The 18,660-nt window shown below is 42.1% G+C and overlaps 1 protein-coding gene across 4 annotated transcripts in view; it reads left to right on the top strand.

Annotated features, from left to right (window-relative positions):
* The first annotated feature begins 678 nt into the window (after positions 1-678).
* The window catches only part of Cfi (complement factor I), a 48,757-nt gene continuing 30,775 nt past the window's right edge, over positions 679-18,660 (top strand). For all 4 annotated transcript variants that reach the window (XM_087897581.1, XM_087897579.1, XM_087897580.1 and 1 more), the window contains exons 1-3: positions 679-838; positions 12,126-12,405; positions 14,363-14,516. In XM_087897581.1, coding sequence (XP_087753707.1) covers positions 740-838; positions 12,126-12,405; positions 14,363-14,516 — 533 coding nt within the window. In that variant the 5' untranslated portion in view covers positions 679-739. The remainder of the gene's footprint in view (positions 839-12,125; positions 12,406-14,362; positions 14,517-18,660) is intronic.

Genomic DNA, 18,660 nt, shown 5'->3' with positions numbered 1-18,660 from the left:
GTCTTAGCTCTGCTTTCTGCTCTTCAGGCAAACTTTATTTGTTAAAATACAAACAAAATATCACTACACAAGAATCTGTCGAATCCTTCTGTGTCTGCCTCAGCTCAAGAGAACTGCTTTACCAAAGGGCATGCAATCCCTGAGCAGCGCTGGTGACTGAACAAGGTGGGGTGTAACGGTACATGCTTTTCCTCTGAGGCAGGGAACCGGCCAATCACAGTTCTCCAGAGCACCCCATAGGCAGACCACGGCTTTGTTGAACCCATACACATGTCCCATTTCTTCTGTTCTCCCCTGCTTCTTTCTTCCATGGGTACTGATGTCTGATGGGGATTTCGCACCGACACTGTCTCATATCTGCCCCTAGAGAGCACAGAGCGGCAGCATTTCCGCTGCCACAGATCTTCGCTCCGCAACCTTAAGGCAAAGAGTGTAATCTTATTTGCCAAATGACAGAAAAGAAAAAAAAAATCGCTTCCATGGTACTTTCCGTGCTCTGTGGAAAGCAGAATCAAGGCATTGTTTGGGCCAAGATGGAGCAATCAGTCTCCCCGGGTCCAAACACTTCCTATTGGTCGCCTGCGAAGATAATTACTGCTTTTTTCTTTCAGTTACGGTAAGAGTCTGGATGTTCGCCAAATCCGCTAAGAGTTCAAAAGTACAAAGCTCTTTAGGAGGCTTTTCCTTTTTTAAATATTTTTTCAGAGGTTAAAAATTAAATTTCAGGGGAGCCTGTGGAATGGACACGAATCTTTGTGGAGACAGCCGGCGCTCCTCCAGCATGAAGTTCGCTCTCCTTCTTCTGTTACATTCGCTCCTCCACTTGAGTTCTTACAAGGTGAGTGACACCATCGACAGGGAATTCTCTTAAAGAGACATTTTAAAGATTATGAAAATATAGGAAAGTCCTTAAAAGACGTGATTTGGACTTAAATATAGCTTTAGGCACATTGCTAAGAATGCAAATATACAGTAGCAGGTGTCTTTATTAGCATCTTGTTGAGAGGAGTTTAAGGAAACAGTCTTTTGATGCTTGTGCATGCTCATTAACACTGAGCTAAACAAGAGCATTCTTGATTCATTGCTGTAAGTTATTGTCCTATTAAATCAGTAAACATTCACTGTGCATCTGCCTGTAAGGCATGGTGATGCAAAGATAATACTGATTCTTCTTATAGTAACCTTTTCAGGAAATTGGAGAAAGATGATTAATTATGTCAAAGGGAAAATAATAAGCAAGACTTAAATTACATGTGAAAATGCAAAACAAGGGATAATATATATACACACATACATATATATGTATATATAAATTCTTTACTTGCAATGGTATCACATCCTGATGAACTCATCAAATATTGAGAGTATTATAAGTGGGGAATGTATTTAATGTAACTGAACTTCCCAGTGTAGCCCATTTTAACCATGCTCAAAGCACACTGTCCTGAAGTTGGACAGAATTACCTAATAAATGCCCATTTTATACAGCACTAATTATCTTATGCAGTTTGTTGAAGACAGTTCTGTCTACTGGGCATTCGTATACATATTGTATACATGTCAGGGTGTCAAAACACAATGCCTAGGATACACTGGCAAGACAATATTGTTCACCTGATGATCATGTGGCAGATGGGGAGTTGTGACCCAATCTTTCACCAGGATTTCACCACCATCACCAGTCCAAGAAAGATCAAAATCTATAGCATAGTTTTCCTCCTAAATATGTATCATTTTCATACTATTGTAAAGAAAAGGGTTATAAAATATCTCTCTACACCCAATTGGCAAACAGTGAAAATACCAGTTGGCAAGTAACTTCAGTGAGAGGAGAGATCACCCGAAGCTGAGAGGTCAGGAAGAGACTATGGGAGGGGGAGGGATTTATGCTGGACCGGTCATTCCAGACTCAAGCTGGTCTTTGGTGAGAAAGAATGATGCTTTGTGGCCCTTTCAGGAAGGAAAGAGAGCAGATATTTGAAGGGTCACTTTCCCCCAGATAAGCAAGTCTATCTAGTCCATCAGAGTGAAGGCTTTGCAGTCTCTTAAAGAGACGAAGCTGCAACAGTGCATGGTCTCTTAAGACTAAACATGCTTAAGACACTTTAAATATCTGTTGATGACTGTCAACTTTGAGATAGCATTGCCAAAATGTTTTATCTTCATGCAGCTTATAGAAGCAACAATGTAACAAGAAACCAGTTATGAGAACAAGATTATGTATTTGGCATGTACCATTTAAAATGTTATTATTATATTATATTATATTATATTTATAAAGTGGGACTAAGCTAAATATGTATTGATAAAATGCATTGAATTACAGAATATTTTATTATAAAAGTACACATACGTGCATAGATATATAGACACAGACACATAGATTATAGCATAACTGCTTCTACATGTGACAATTATAAGGTTCTTTCAGTGTTTGTGTCAAATATTTTACAGCTGTTGTCTCTGGGTATTGGGTTTGCTGGTGGTTTATATTTCCTAGGTTTTTATATTTACTAGGTTTTCACAACTCAAAAAAAAACCTTTTTGTTAAAACATTTATAATTAGAAATTTCATTTAAAATATTTCTATCCTGTTCTAGTTTCATTCCTGCAACCGTGATAAATGCCCTGACAAAAAGCTTCTTTGAAAGAAAGGGTTTATTTGGCTTCTAATTCCAGGTGATAGCCCATGATTGTGGAAAAGCCAACACTGGGAAGTCAAGCACCACATCTGTAATCAAAAGCAGAGAGAATAAACACATGAATCCTTGCTCGCTTTCAGCTAAACTCCCCGGGTACACTGTTGTAGACTCATTTCCTAGGGGATGATGCCGCCTGTGTAGACCGGGCCTTTCCACATCCCTTAGCAACTAAGACCAATCCCTGGCAGACATGCACTTCACTCTGACCAACCTGATCTACAGCGTTGGTCGTCGAGACTCTTTTCTCAGGTCAGGCAAAGTTGGCAGGTGAAACTAGCCAATACGATCCCATTGGTTCCTGGAATAAATTTAAAAACAAGATAAACACTAATACCGCTCCCTTGAAGAAAGAAAAGGTGTCTTTCTTTTATTGAACAATCTTCCAGAAATAAAGTTTTCGTCAGCGTTTTAAGAGCTGGCATTTTGGACAAGCTAAGTAGCTCTATGGGTAAAGGCACTTGCCACCAAAGCTCATGACCCTCATGGTGCGAGAAGAGAACAAACTCTCACAAGCTGCCCTTTGACTTCCCCACACATGGGCTGTGGCTCATGCACCTCACTATGCACACACACACACACACACACACACACACACACACACACATACAAAATGGGTGCAGTGAAATAAAAGAGAGGTTAATATGAAATTTGCAAAAATCTCAGAAGTTTAAAAAAATAGTTTATGAAAAAAAGTGAAATTTTTATTTCACCTTTTATAATGTACCTTATTATAGAGGCAACGTAAATGTATTCAAATAGCTTAAACTGTGTTTTCAAAATGAAATTACAGTCAGCTGGGAGACATTTTTGCTATTTTTAATGCTAGAGGTGGATTTCTTCCTAGGGAAGAAATACCCTGTCCTTTTTGGTTTCCTTAAATCAGAGCATCATGATAGGTGATGTGAAAATGATTAAGTCAACGAGGGCTGACTGTAAAATACACATATGTTGCTTTTAAGAACCAAGAAAGAATGTTACCAAACGGGACCCTGCTCTTCAAGATGCTGGTCATAGAAATGGCAGATTTCAAGGGCTCATACTTCAGCCAACCGTAGACAAGCGAGAACAAGTCTCTGCATCAGAGGAGAGGCTCTGGGTAGTTACAGCTAAAGACTGCAGCAGGAGATTGGAAGTTGGAAAGCACTTGGTCTATGCAGATGTAATCAAATGCCCCCAACAGTTGCCATGCTGGCTCACGTGTCAGAGGCTGGACTAAAGCAAGTAACTAAAAGCAGGCAAGGGGCTGAAATCTGGAGTGGTCTGGGGTTTGTTGTTTCCTAGATTCTCCTCAGTTTAAGGTTCTCCTGCACCTTTGTCTTTTGCCTATTTCTGATTCTTTAGGGAATCAAAGTAAGGACTAATTTTTGGTACTTCCTACTAACGGGGCGGGGGGTAGATCTGAGTCAGAGGAATGAAACTGATTGGCCGGCATCTGGAACTATTTGGGTAGTGAATAGTGAGTTCGTATTAGAAGACCACTCCATGACTAAGCAATAGGAACACACACAGTAGGTCATCCAATAGGTCATTATTCGTTCATTACATACTTAGCTTTACATGGCTGATCTTCCAGTAGGTCGTTGTTCATTCATTAATACCTTTCTTTATTAGTCTCTTCTGAACAGTAACCTGAGCTCAATCGGGAATTCACTTAGAGAAGCCAGTGTCTAGAGTTTGAAGCCAATCAACATGTAGGTGATTTCAGCCCTAGTGTTTCCCACGACATGGTTCCCTCCTTTGATAATGTTCCGACAGATGCAATGTGCTAGAATCATAACCTTTGCAAAATAAATTTAACTCACGTGTGACGGATCTGCGGCTTGACCCTTTTCAGTCCCACTAAGGGACTGATCATCAGTAGTACTTCACAAAGTCTAGCCCAAAGATAATGAAGCTAACCTCGATGCTTGTTTTTCCTAAATGTCATGAGAACCCAGGCAATAGGACAGAAGTTGTACAGGGAACAATTTATAGGAAACATTAGCCGCAACCTTATTGCATAGCAGCGGTTCCCAGTGAGTATTCAGATTTGACACTCTCTGTTGCTTCCAACTTTTCTCCAAGTCTCCCATATCATCTCCTGGAAACACAAGAATGACTTCCTGTAAAACATTTCATACGGGCTAAGTTGGACCATCTGTGTAGGGCCCCTGTGCAAGAAAAACAACTGACAAGGCCTGGGCCCAAGTTAAAATGGTTTCCAGATAAAATGAAGTGTTTTTAAGAGTATCTGTTGTTGGCTATGAAAATGTCCATGGTCATCAACTTAGAATAAGAAAGGGTTCTTTTTTGGGGGGGAGCATGGGGTTGGACTGCTGCCTTAGGTTTGTCGCAGCACAGAACACCACAGCAGGAGTGCGTGAGGAAAGGCTGAGGAAACCCCTCCACTTTATGATAATCAGGAAACAAAAAAGCAGGAACAGGTAAGGGTCCCAACATCTCCTTTAAAAGTATTAACTTATATCTAGGCAGTGGTAACCTTTAATCCCAGCACTTGGGAGGCAGACCCATGCGGATCTCTGGGAGTTCAAACCAGTCTGGTCTATAGAGCAAGTTCCAGGACAGCCAGGCTATACAGAGAAACCCTGTATTGAAAATAAATGTATTTACTTACTTCCCATGACCTCACTTCTTTCCAATAGGTCCCACTTAAAAGTTTCCTGTCACTCTATTATCTGGGAACCAAGGCTTCAACACATGCTTCTCTTTTAGGTCCAAAGAGAGACTATGAGTCATCTCTTCCCCCTGGCCAGTAGGTTGAGGTCACCAAGAAGTCTGTAATGCCTGATGGAAGCCTGAGCCACCAAATACTTCCCAACTTTATTTTTGCCACAGAGGCTCCCCCATTGTCACTCTGACACATCCCGAAACTCAGTAAGGTTTTTGCTTGTTTGTTTTGTGTTTTTTTGTTTTTGTTTTTAACAGTTTCAGAAGCCTTTTGAGACTCACAGATTAAAGCTTTTACCCAACCATAGCATCTACAGAGTCTATTAAGGACATATAATCTCCATTGGCTCTGGCCATCACAGTAAAGTCACTTTGCCAAAACTGCTGAAATTCTCCAGTTCTGGTGCCTCTAGACCAAGTTCCTTTTGCTTTGAGGGGATTCGCTTTGCTTTGGAAACATGCTATTGTAGGAGCCAGCCATGATAAGCTAAATATGAACAGATCACCCAAAGGAAGTTCTTTATTTCCAGTCATTATTACCTATCAGAGTAGGGCTCAGCCATCGACAAATTTAATAGAGGCCTGAGTCTCAGTAGTTTACTCTGAGGCAATACCTGGTTGCAGGAAGAACCACAAACAGATTACCTGAGCACCACCCAAGAACAGACCGTCCAAAGGAAATGCCTAACGTTCCAACCGCTGTAGATAGGATCACCTGCCAGCACCCACTCACCAGGACACCCCTGGACAAATGTCATCCCTAGACAAATGTCAGCCAATCAGGGGTCCTGAACATCAGAAACCCCTCACCTCCACATTTACTACTATAAAAGTCCTACTCTAACTGAGCTTAGGGCTCTCCGGTTATTCCAATACGTTGGACATGCAGAGAGGCCGAGTTTGCAAACTTGCATAAAATAAAGGCTCTTTGCTTTTACATACGGGACTCAGTCTCCTTGTTATCTTTTGTGGGGAGTTGGTGGATTTGGGCATAACACTATGTATCTCTGAGTCACCTTCTGAACACATTGCAAAGTCATGTAATGCTTTCTTTACCCGTGGGAACACCATATAGGGTGCTCTGGTATGTTTGACTTATTATAGCCTTCATAACACATTCATGGATGAGGACTTTATCTTCTATGTTATATAAGAGACCCAACCTTTTCTGGGACTGGGAGTAAGAAGAATTCCAATCAAAACCCCATTTGTTGGCTGGTGTGAAGCCCTCAGGAACATTTTTGTGTGTGGTCTATACACGTGTACTCACCCATTTGAGCATATTGGGAGAACCAAAGGTCAGCTTTATGTATCTTCCACAATTGTTCTTCAGCGCATCTTTTGAATCAGGGTCTCCTGTCATGCCTGGCTTTCACACTGGTACTAGGATTCCAAAATCAGGTACATACTCTTGCTTGCACAGAGAGCACTTTACCCACCGAACAATCTTCCTAGGCCCCTCAGGACCATTCTTAGAGAATATTTGTGAAATTCCAAGAATCAATAATTAGGGACAATTTGGGAGAACTTAGGTCCTCCCAGGTCTGGCCATTAGCTTTGCTTTCTGGCTCACTCTGTTGCTTCCTTCCACAGGCAGATAATTTGTTATGTTTGTAGCTGGAATTTTCTTTGGGCTGCCAACCAGCTCCAAAATAAAGACACAGAGACATTATTAATTATGAATGCTTAGCCTTAGCTTAGGCTTGTCCCACTACACTTTTTAAGCTTGCTTTCGTTCTGTATGTCCTGCTTTCCTGCTTCTTCTGTGTCTGACAGGCTGGCCCCTGGTGTCTCTCTGTTGTCTCTTTTTCTTTTCTTCCCCGTGCCTAAATTCCTCCTCCTACTTACTCTCCCTGCCCGGAAGTTCCACCTATACTTCGTCCTTCACTATTGGCCTTTCAGCTTTTTATTAGACCAATAAGAGGCCCTAGGCAGGGAAGTAAAACAAAACACATCTTTGCATAATTAAACAATTGCAACACTTTTTTGCATAGTTAAGCAAAAATATTCTTCAACGTAAACAAACGCAACATATCTTTACATAGTTAAACAAATGCAACACATCTTTGTGTAGTTAAACAAATATTCTGCAACATCTGTTGTCACAGACAGTGGCCAATGACTCCAGGACAGCCTCTAATAAATCTGAAGCTTACTGCCATGATCCATTTCTCTCCCTTACGTGTAACAGTTTGTTTCCAAATTGATCATGGGGCTTGGAATATAGGTTGGTGTTAAGACATGTGTTTAGCATGTGCTAGATCCTGGGTTTGATTCCCAGGATCTACCACCATGACCACCACTACCAACAACAAGAACAATTTCCAGCGCAAACCCTGTAAAAGGCACATTTTGTGCTCCCATCCTTTCCCAGATGGAGGGTCCTCGATAGGGCTGCAAATCCATCTTTTGTGTCAAGGGGCTTCTATGTTCATGGTTGTTCAATATGATACCACCTTATACCTATCTTTCCAAGTTCATGTTCCATAGAACCACTCCCAACTGTGAACACCCTATAACAGCAGGTGTTCTGGTATAGGATGACTAGAACAAGCCCATTCAGCCTGGACACAATCATATGCAGGCTCTTTAGTATGATGTGACTTCTTTCAGGATGGTATTAGGATTGTATGGAAGGAAAAAGCAACTTTGAGATTTGTAGTTTGTTGTGTTTTATTTTTATTTGTCTTTGGGGATCCTGCCATCCAGCTCCCAAATAAATCACACATGGAGTAATTTATATTATATAATTTATATTCTTAATTATAAATGCCCAACCTTAGCTTAGCCTACTTCCAGCCAGCTTTTCTTAAATTATCCTATCTATTTTTTGCATCTGGGCTTTTATCTTTCTCTATTTCTGTATACCTTTCTTTACTTCTTTCTCGGTGGCTTGCTGTGTAGCTGGGTAGATGGCCCCTGATGTCTTCCTCTCCTTGTTCACTCTTGCTCCTCCTTCTTCCCAGATTTCTCCTCCTATTTATTCTCTCTGCCTGCCAGCCCTGCCCAAGCTTTCTCCTGCCTTGCTATTGCTGCTCAGCTCTTTGTTAGACCATCAGGTGTTCTAGACAGGCGAAGAATCACAGCTTCACAGAATTAAACAAAGGCAGCAGGAACAAAAGCAGCACACCTTAAAATAGTTTTCCACAACAGTGATTTAGAACTATAGGCCAACTGCAGACAGGGTGGTGAGCTAGGGTTTGACACCGCTGGGTCACAATCTTCAACGGTTTGGCTAATGTCCTAACACTTGGCTTTTGTACTAGTAAAGTAAGATGTTAAGTGGGGCCAGAAAGGGTCCTTGAGGTCGTATATAAGAAAGGGAGTCAACAGACGGTGTAAATCTTTCTATGTTATTTCGGTGGCAATAGTTTTACATTTGGATTTTTTTTTTGGTGTGGGACAAATGCAAATGCCCATTCCAGACTCCTATCTGCCCATATGTCCAGTCTTACCTCTTAGAAGGTTTCTGTACTTTGGTTCAGCTTAGAGGCCATTAGTCTGTTCAGGCGGCAGTTAGGTGCCTATTCATCAGGCTCAAGGGCACTATGACATAGCTTTCAGTATAGCTTGCCCCAGCGATTAAATTAAATAGCATTTTCAGCATTCAGTAGAAACTATTCTTTTAGTATGTGTTTCCTGTTTGACAGCCTAGCAAGTAAGAAAATAGTTTTGTTTTTGTTTTTTGAGGTTCCCTTGAGTCGTTGTCTTTCTGGAAAGTCCGGAAAGCTTACATTAAACATTCACCTTAGGTCAATGAGGAAACTCAACAGTGTGCTGCCTCTCATTATCCTAGTTACTAGGGCTCCATGAAGGAAGCCCTGACAGGAACAGTGGGGTCAGAGTGAGCTCCCGGACTCATTCTTGATCACTATCAGGGACCCCTGTGTTTGGTGAGCTATTCATTGTCCACCCGCTCAAGAATTCCATGTACGGCTGAAGATATAGCTCACCAGCCGAGAACACTTCCTGTTTTTCCAGAACACCGAAGTTCCCAGCACCCACATCAGGTGGCTCACAACCACCTGTAACTCCAGCTCCCAAGGATGACATGCCCTCTTCTGGCCTCTATAGGCATCTGCATTCATGATGTATACACATGGTTAAAAATAAAACTGTTTTGAAAAGAGTACCATGTAGGTGGGGGCATCCCTTTTTCTTATTGTTTAATAGTCCTTGTGCTTGCTAAGTATGTGCTGGATTGGTTCCACAGTAGGGTGTCCCATTCAACTTGGGGATTAGACCAGGGTTTTCTATCTTAGGTCTAGTTATTCCTTGTGGCAAGTCACAGAATGGTCCTTGAATCCAATGCTCTTGATAATTTCATCTTCTGATGCTCCTTTCTTTCTTAAACCTGATCCTTGCTACTGAAAAAGTTACAGGTAATTTTGTCCAGTTGAGACATTGGCATCCCTAAGGGCTTCAGCTACCTCTTGCTACTTATTTTCTCTTTGGGATGCACTCTGGCCAATTCATAACAGTTCATCTTGGTTGCCCACTTGGCACTGGGAAGCGTGTTTGAATTTGTTGAAGAATTGCTTCCAACAAATTGTCCTGTGGACATGTCTGTGGGACATTGTCTTGATTGGTGATTGATGGGGAAGGGGGTCAGTGCATTGTGGGAGGCGCCGTCCCTTGCCCAAGTGAGCCTAGACTGTACGTTACGTACTTTCCCCTTGGATGGTCTATTCCTGGGTGGTGTCTGGGTTCTCTATTGAGTCTGTCATGACTGAGCCCTATGCCATGGTTTGTCACAGCAGCAGAAGCCAAACCAGAACACCAGTGAAAGCCAGCCGTGTCGTTTCTGTTGTCTCCGCGTCATTATTCTCTATCATCTATTTGCTTCAAAAATTCTAAGAATTCTCTGGGTCCTCACTATGTTTTTATTTAGCTATAGTTATTTGATCTGCTTTGCCTTGGAATTTTCATTCGTTACTTTTCTGGTGCTGGAATAAAATGCCATAACCATTGGGTGATGCATTGCACTTGGGAGGCAGAGGCAAGTGGATCTTTGTGAGTTCGAGGCCAGCTTCGTCGACACAGTGAGTCCCAGGACTGTTGTTTTATCTTCAGCACAGTAGCTGAGTCTTCATCTACTGCTTTCTCAGCCAACAATTGAGACCCCACAGTTACCAGCTTGCTTTCCCAGCAGTAGGATTAGGAGTTCAAGGCCAGCTTGGACCACATAGAGAGGTCCCATTCCAAAAGACTGAAAGATGAGTGCTGGCCTTTGTCTTGTTTGGTTTAGAGTTGATTATCACTTTTTCCTTTGTTTATTGACTGAAATGAAAGACAAAAAAAAATCTGAGATATAAGCTTGTGTTTCTTTGTGAACCAAAGAAGACACTGTTGTGAGCCAAGAGGACATTGTTTTGTTTCTTGTTTATTTTTTAATGATTATCTGAAAGGGTTCCATGCTTAAAAAGCAAAAAAACCAAAAAACAAAGTTCACATATTATTATAAATATTAAGGAAAGGATGAAGAAGGGAGGGAAAAGCCATACAGGCAGAGATACAGCATCAATGAAAGGAGAGGAATATCCTTTTTAGCTAACAAACTATTGTGTAGCAGTTTCTTACAAGAGGCAACCCTCCATATTGGAAGGAAGCTCATTAAAATGTAGGATCTCCTCAGGGGAGGTAAGACACTCACCCTGTGCTGAAGGTTCTTAAGCTCAGGAAGTAAGCAACTCAGAGGCTTCAGGAAGTCCCTGGAATTAACCAGATTCAGTAGGCTTCCCCCTCCCCATGCATATTGAAGTAGTAAGAGCTGTAAGGACTCACTCTCAGAACAGTGAGTCTGGCAAGGATGCTCTCCGCCCTGTCAAGCTGCCCGCAGGCTGTGGAGTGCCTTCCTAGTGCGTTCCAGCTCTCATGAGCTGTCACCCGTGCTGGATGGGCTTCTGCCGATGCAGCTCTCTTTGAGTTATTTCTGTTCCTGTAAGTGACTCCTCACCAATACTCCTGTAAATAACCTCCAGTAAAACCATTAGTTCACCAAATTGGACTTTGGTGCTATACTAACTTTGGTCTGTTCCTTCTTCCCAGGAATAATGTCACCAAGCGCAAAGCTATGCTAGTAATTGCTTAAGCTGTTTGAGGCTGTGCTCACAAGAGACATGAATTTATTTATTTATAGATAATAATCACACTGGAATACAGAGAAGCACATCTTGGGTCAAAATTTTAAACACATAAGTATTTTAATAATTCAAAAATTAATCTTTTAGTGATGTCACTCATCACTTTATTTTTGAAAATCATTTTAACGGCATATCAATAAAAAGATACATCACACAGAAGCATGGAGAATAAATTCATGGAGAGAGATTGGTCATTAATGGAATTAGATACATGTATTTCAAATGGTCCTTCGTAGGGCTGACTGGAGGAAAAGCATCCTTCATCCTCTCTCCATGAAACCCACCTTTGACTCCCACATGGATGAAGTTGTTGAATCCTATCGTTTCACCTTGTCCATTGCTTGTTTAAACCAGTATCATGCTGTACCCCGGCTGCCTCAGTTTCCCCAGGCTCATTACCAATGACTACTCATCTGCAGTCCTCAGTGTTGTGTCCGCCAGCGTCAGGACTGCTTGCTATACCAAACATGCGTTGTACATATATATGTTATATATAATATAATATATTATATTATAATATAAAGCTGCTGGCTGGGTCTGTTCTGTTCTCCTCCTTCACTTCCTCTCATTCTGAGAACACAAAAGGCTTTTGTTTGCTGTTCCCTGTTCACAGTGCGTTTCGCTATCGGGTCAGCCTCAGGAGGATCTGCTGGACCATAAGTGCTTACTAAACAAATATACGCACCACTCCTGTAATAAAGTCTTCTGCCAGCCGTGGCAGAAGTGTGTCGACGGAACCTGTGTCTGCAAACTCCCTTACCTGTGCCCAAAGCATGGCATCCCAGTGTGTGCCACCAATGGAAGGGACTACCCCAGCTACTGTCACCAGAAGAGTTTAGAATGTCTTCAACCAGCGACAAAGTTTTCATACAATGGAACATGCACAACGGAAGGTAGGAAAGATGTGTGTGACCAAGTTTTTCTAACAGGAGAGCAATGGTAATCAAGTTTTTCTAACAGGAGGACAAAGGTATGCCATCCTTTCTGCCACACAAAATGCTTTGCTATGAAATATTCTAACGATAACTTAAAGTTCTTTAGACCAGGGCTTCTTAGACTTTTTCAATTCATGACCCCCTTTTTACTTGGGAAATTTTTAAGAGACTCTGAGTAGAATATAAGAAATTGGTATACAAATCAAAAAATTGGCTAATGATTATAAGATGTTGGTTTAAAAATAATTTTTTGGTATGTGTATAATTTTACCATTTATTGAGCATGAAAGCAGATTTGCATTCTAATGAGATGGATACATTTATTTTTCCGTGAGTTAATCTTGTCTGAATATTTGACATTGTGCTTTGGAGTCCCTCAATGCTGAGAATCTGACTTCACATATACACATGATACAAAGTGACTGAAGAATGTTTAGGGCCGTTTCAAAAATTGTTGGAAGTTCTGTTCTGATCTCAAGTCAATATTCATTTAACCATTAGAAAAGGAAATGATACTACTGAAGTTAGCAATTCAAACAGCAGTCTTTAAGAACCAAACATTCTGATCCAATCCAATCCAAGGATACACACTAATCAGAGGTTTATGTGCTGAGAAATGCTAGGCAGATATTAGATATCTTTGTTTTTTGTAATTAAATCAGCATGTTTATGTACGAGGAAAAAGCTTTGTAGGAACAGTAAAAAAAAAAAAAAAAAAAAAAAAAAAAAAGTCCCTGTAGCCTTAGATCTGAGGCAAGGTTTTCTGGCACTGTTCACCCACACTGCGTGGCAAGACGCATGCTCAGTGAAAAGTGAGCCCGTCGTGTGTGCAAAAACATGGCTGCGGTGAAGTCACATGAAGCAATAGGGTTATGCCAGAATGACCTCAGATCATTGATTTTTTTCACCAGGGTTTCTCTGTGTCACCCTGGTTGTCCCGGAACTCACTCTGTAGACCAAAATGGCCTCAAATTCAGAGACCTACTTGCCTCTCTTCTGCCTTCCAAGTGCTGGGATTAGAGGCATGCGCCACCTGCCTGCTACACATTTGCTTTTTAATTAACTTTTGGTTGTGCTTTCAGGAACCTTTCTACCAACTTTTACCATCCACAATCAATTAAATAACTCTGTGTAGGGTCATCACCCACCATTTATAACCTGTTTATAGTGATTCAAGTAATATTTAAAAAAAAAAAAACACAAAACACAACAGGGCCCACCAGAATCCGGCCTTTCCTTGAGTTCCCATGGCTCTGAGGTGCTGTTCTTTATTGCTCAGTCCTTCAGAATTTCCCCACTCTCACTTCTACTTGGCTAAAGGGATTATCCACCAGGCCATCCAATTATTTCAGAATTCAGTGAAAAGACCTTGCTATGGGCTAGGTGTGTGTGGGGGGGAGGGGTAAGTAGAGCAATGGCTCAGCAGTTGAGAGAGTTTCTTATTCTTCCAGAGCACCAGAATTCGGAACCCAGCACCCTTGTTAGGTGGCTTACAACTGCCTGTAATTCCAGCTGCAGGAGATCCAAAGCCCTCTTCTGTTCTCTGCTGGAACTCCCTATGCGCGCACGCGCGCTCTCTCTCTCTCTTTTGCGCGCGTGCACACACACACACACACACACACACACTCACACATACATGTTGCTGGCACACCCTACCCCAACACACTGCTGGCACGTCTACACAATACTGCTATCATTCCCCCCCACACACACATTGCTGACACACACACACACACACACACACACACACACACACACATATTGCTGGCACACGAAATAATAGCTTATCATTTGTTAAAGTCATTATGATGTTCAATGTTAATCTGATGCTAGGTATTTTAATAAAGACAAGTTAAAAGGGGAGAAAAGAAATACTGAGCTACTGTCTGTCCATCCTTTTGGTTTTTTATTTTAGAAAAATTTAATATTTCCTTATCTTATGGAACTACAAAGTCAGAGGGAATTGTTCAAGTCAAACTTGTGGACCAAGATGAGAAAATGTTCGTATGTAAAGAAGGCTGGACCATGACGGAAGCCAACGTGGCCTGCTTTGACCTCGGATATCAACAGTGAGTGCTTGTCTCACGGGATTTGCTGAACAGTTAATGCCTTTGTTCCAGCTGTCTTCTTTTGCCCAGCTAATCTCCCTCTGCTGCAATGCCCTTCTATGTAACCCAAGAACTTTAACTACCCACCTCTCAGCACTATGGCGAAGACTGAATGTGTCCCCAGCAGTCAGAGCCCCTTGAGTAGGGAGCACCTGTCAGTCAGTGTCTCTGGACAGAGGCCTGTGGGGACTTTTACACCCTCAAATACACCTCTAACTGTTCAGTTTTATACATCTAGAATGACGTCTTCTTTTTAAGATCTCATATTGCTTATCTCTCTCTCTCTCTCTCTCTCTCTCTCTCCTTCTCTCCGTCCCTCCCCTCTCCCTCTTTTGGTTTTTCAAGACAGAGTTTCTCCGTGTATCTCTGGCTGTCCTGGAACTCACTCTGTAGACCAGGCTGGCCTAGAACTCACAGAGATCCACTCACTGCTTACTCCTGAGTGCTGGGATTAAAGTGTGTGCCACCACCGCCCAGTTTACTTCTTTACTTCTATAGCCTTATTCTTTTTTTTCCACCTCCTCCCCGCTTCCCTTTTCCCTTTCTCTCCCCATCTCCCCCTCCCTTTCTAGTCCTAAGAGCAGTCAGGGTTTCCTGCCCTGTGGGAAGTCCAAGGTCCTCCACCTCCATCCAGGTCTATAAAGGTGAGCATCCAAACAAACCAGGCTCCCACAAAGTCAGTCCATGCAGTAGAATCAAAACCCAGTGTCATTGTCCTTGGCTTCTCAGTCAGCCTTCATTGCCAGCCACGTTCAGAGTGTCCATTTTGTTCACATGCTCCATCACTCCCAGTCCAGTAGGCCTTGGTGAGCTCCCATTAGATCAGTCCCACTGTCTCAGTGGGTGGACGCACCCCTCGTGGTCCTGACTTCCTTGCTCATGTTCTCCCTCCTTCTGCTCCTCATTTGGACCTTGGGAGCTCAGTCCAGTGCTCCAGTGTGGGTCTCTATCTCTATCTCCATCCATCGCCAGATGAAGGTTCTATGGTGATATGCAAGATATTCATCAGTGTGGGTATGGGACAAGGCCAGTTCAGGCACCCTCTCCTCTGCTGCCCAAGGAACAGTCTGGGGACCTCTCCTTGGACCTGGGAACCCCTCTAGAATCAAGTCTCTTGCAAACCCTAAAATGGCTCCCTTAATTAAGATATTTACTTCCCTGCTCCCATATCCACCCTTCCTCCATCCCACCCATCCCATTCCCCCAAGCTCTCCCGAATCCTCCCCTTCTCCCTTCTTTCTACCCATCTCCCCTTACATCCACCCCCCACACTCCCGTGCACCCAAGTTTTGCCTGGAAATCTTGTCTACTTCCAATATCCAGGAGGATAACTATATGATTTTCTTTGGGTTCACCTTCTTATTTAGCTTCTCTAGGATCACGAATTATAGGCTCAATGTCCTTTAATTATGGCTAGAATCCACTTATGAATGAGTACATACCATATTCCTCTTTTTGGGTCTCAGTAAAGCGTTTTCTATTTCCACCCATTTGCATGCAAAATTCAAGATGTCATTGTTTTTTACCGCTGAGTAAAACTCCAATGTGTATATGTTCCATACCTTCTTTAACCATTCTTCTATTGAGGGGCACCTGAGCTGTTTCCAGGTTCTGGCTGTTACAAATCGTGCCGTACAGCCTTACTCTTTGCTGTTCTCTTTAACTAAGCCATTTTCCTATTTAATCTCCTCCTTTTATTATTATTATTTTTTATTGAAGGGGACAGTGCCAGGGAATGAGCCCAGGGCTTCATGCCCATGAGTCAGCACAACCTTAGCCCACCCTCCTGATTTGTTTTCTAACCCCCTGGGTTTGAATACTTAACTTCAGCAGCTCGCAGTTGCTCCTCCTTTACAGACAGATGTACTGAAGGTACCGTTTCCCTCGAGAATGCCTCGCCTATACTCGCTAAGTCTCCACACGTGACGTTTTATTTATTGCTGTCCCTAACATATCCTAGGTTTCCAACACAGTTTTTCATGCAGTTATGAAGTTTCTTTTGTGCTTTCCAAATGAATACATTTGTTTGCTTTTAATTATTTATTATTGAGTCCCTAGTTAATTGTGTTGTCACAGAAAGTCTCTGTACCGTAAGTATTGTAAGTATTTGTTGAAATTTGACTTTTTTTATTTTTAAATACTTATATTCAGAGGTTTATAAAATAGATATCCAGTTCAATAAGCAAGTGTTTTTCTCAATTCTTTCCATTTCTTTCTTTCCATTTCTTTCTTTCCATCTCTATCTTCTTTAAATATACTGTGTAATATACTACCTTATTCTTTGAGAATTTTATCATGTCTACTACATGTTTTGGTCATATCCACCCATACTATCCCTGTATCACCTGCTCCCTCAACATTTCCTTTCAGTACCATATAAATTTTTTAAATTTCTCCCATTTTTTATAGCTGAGTCCTTTTAATGCCCACAAAGAAAAATGCCTACCTCCGCCACATAGCTATCAATTGCCAATAGCTCCTCAGCTAGGGGCAGGGCCTCATGAGTCCCTCCTCCGTCCATTCTGGATTTTGTAACCAGAAGGCTCTTCTTCATCCCATAGTCTCGCAGGACGGATTTCTCTCTGCCCACCAGGTCCCCACAGCTGCTTAGGAAACCACCACTCCGAGGCCTGTTAGCAGTTACAATTGTTTGGCCAGTGGTTTAGGCTTCTTTCTGGCTAGCTCTCTCTTATAAATCAACCTATTTTCATTAGTTTATATTTTACCATGAGGCTCGTGGGCTTGTAGCTTGTTACCTCACATCTCCCCTGGTGGCTACATCCTGCCCCCTCTACCTTCTATCTTTGTTCAGATTTCCCGCCTAGATATATTCTGTTTGGTCATTGGCTGAAACAGCTTTATTTATCAACCAATAAGAGATATACATAGTCACAGCATCCAGAAGGACATCCTACATCAGGGTTTTTCTTCCTGACTTGACCGTGTATAGATCTGGAGCAGGTAACCGCAGCTGTTGCAAGTCCCTGCATGGGCCTTTATGGTTTGAGTGAGCCACCACATCCTTCTGAGTTGTCATTGTTGTGACCTGCAAACCCGTCTTTTCCACCTAGTGGTGAACTCTTGGTCTTTAAGTACATGGTAACTGTCTTTTGCCATAAATTGCCTAAGTTCGTGGACAGACTCTCTGATTTCAGTCAGTGAGGATAGCTGGTATTTAATATATCTTTTATGCTTTGTTTTTAAGGCAGGGACTCATGTAGCCCAGGCTGATCTCAAACTCAACAAGGACGACCTTCAACTTTGGTTCCTCCTGTCTCCACCTTCAAAGATGCTAGGATAATAGGATTGTGCCACCAGAGCCAGTTAATATAGTGTTGGAAAGGAAACCAACTAGGCAAGTACACAAGGCTGTACTACACCCCTGCCTGTGCTGCTTATCATATTTTCTATAGTAACCTTAGATGTGCCCCCAGCGGCTCTTCTGTTTGTTTGTTTTGTATGACTATGCTGTATTTTCACTATGGACTCAGCGAAACTAGAGATACCCTCTCTGTTCTCTTCTTGCCTTTTGTTCTAATTAATCTGTTACTTATATTGCAACTAATATTTCATTTCTAGTTCCATTTCTGATGCATCTTTGCTCGGCTTTTAATTTTAATCTGCTTTGCTCTAAAGAGAAGCAGGAAGCGACTGGATGTTCTAGAATAACAGTTCGCTGTCAGTCATTGTCTCTGGACGTCTGGGTAACAGAGAAGGCTTCTTTTCACATATTCCGAATAAACCGAGAAGCTGAAGAGTAGCATTATATTAATTACTTTTTGCATTGCATTGACAAAATATGTGTAAGAGAAAAACTAACAACAGAAACTGTATTTTGGCTGTTGGTTTCAGAGAGTTCCCTTGTCATGACCAGGACCATTGTTTTAGGTCTGCAGTGAGGTAAATTATCACATAGAAACATGTAGCAATGGATACTCATGGTGAACAGGAAACAAGGGGCCAGGGACAAGGTATGGGCCCTAAGCATATGTCCCTACTGACGTACTTCCTCTAATGAGACTCTCTACCTCCGCACTTTACCCAGGCCTAATCCAGGAGCGCGCTTTCCTGAACCAGGGCCACGAGAATGGACGATTGTCCTAAG

This window comes from Myodes glareolus, chromosome 17 (assembly GCF_982192425.1).
Source record: "Myodes glareolus chromosome 17, mMyoGla1.1, whole genome shotgun sequence".
Lineage (NCBI taxonomy): Eukaryota > Metazoa > Chordata > Mammalia > Rodentia > Cricetidae > Myodes > Myodes glareolus.
This window is presented reverse-complemented; position numbering and strand designations above follow the sequence as displayed.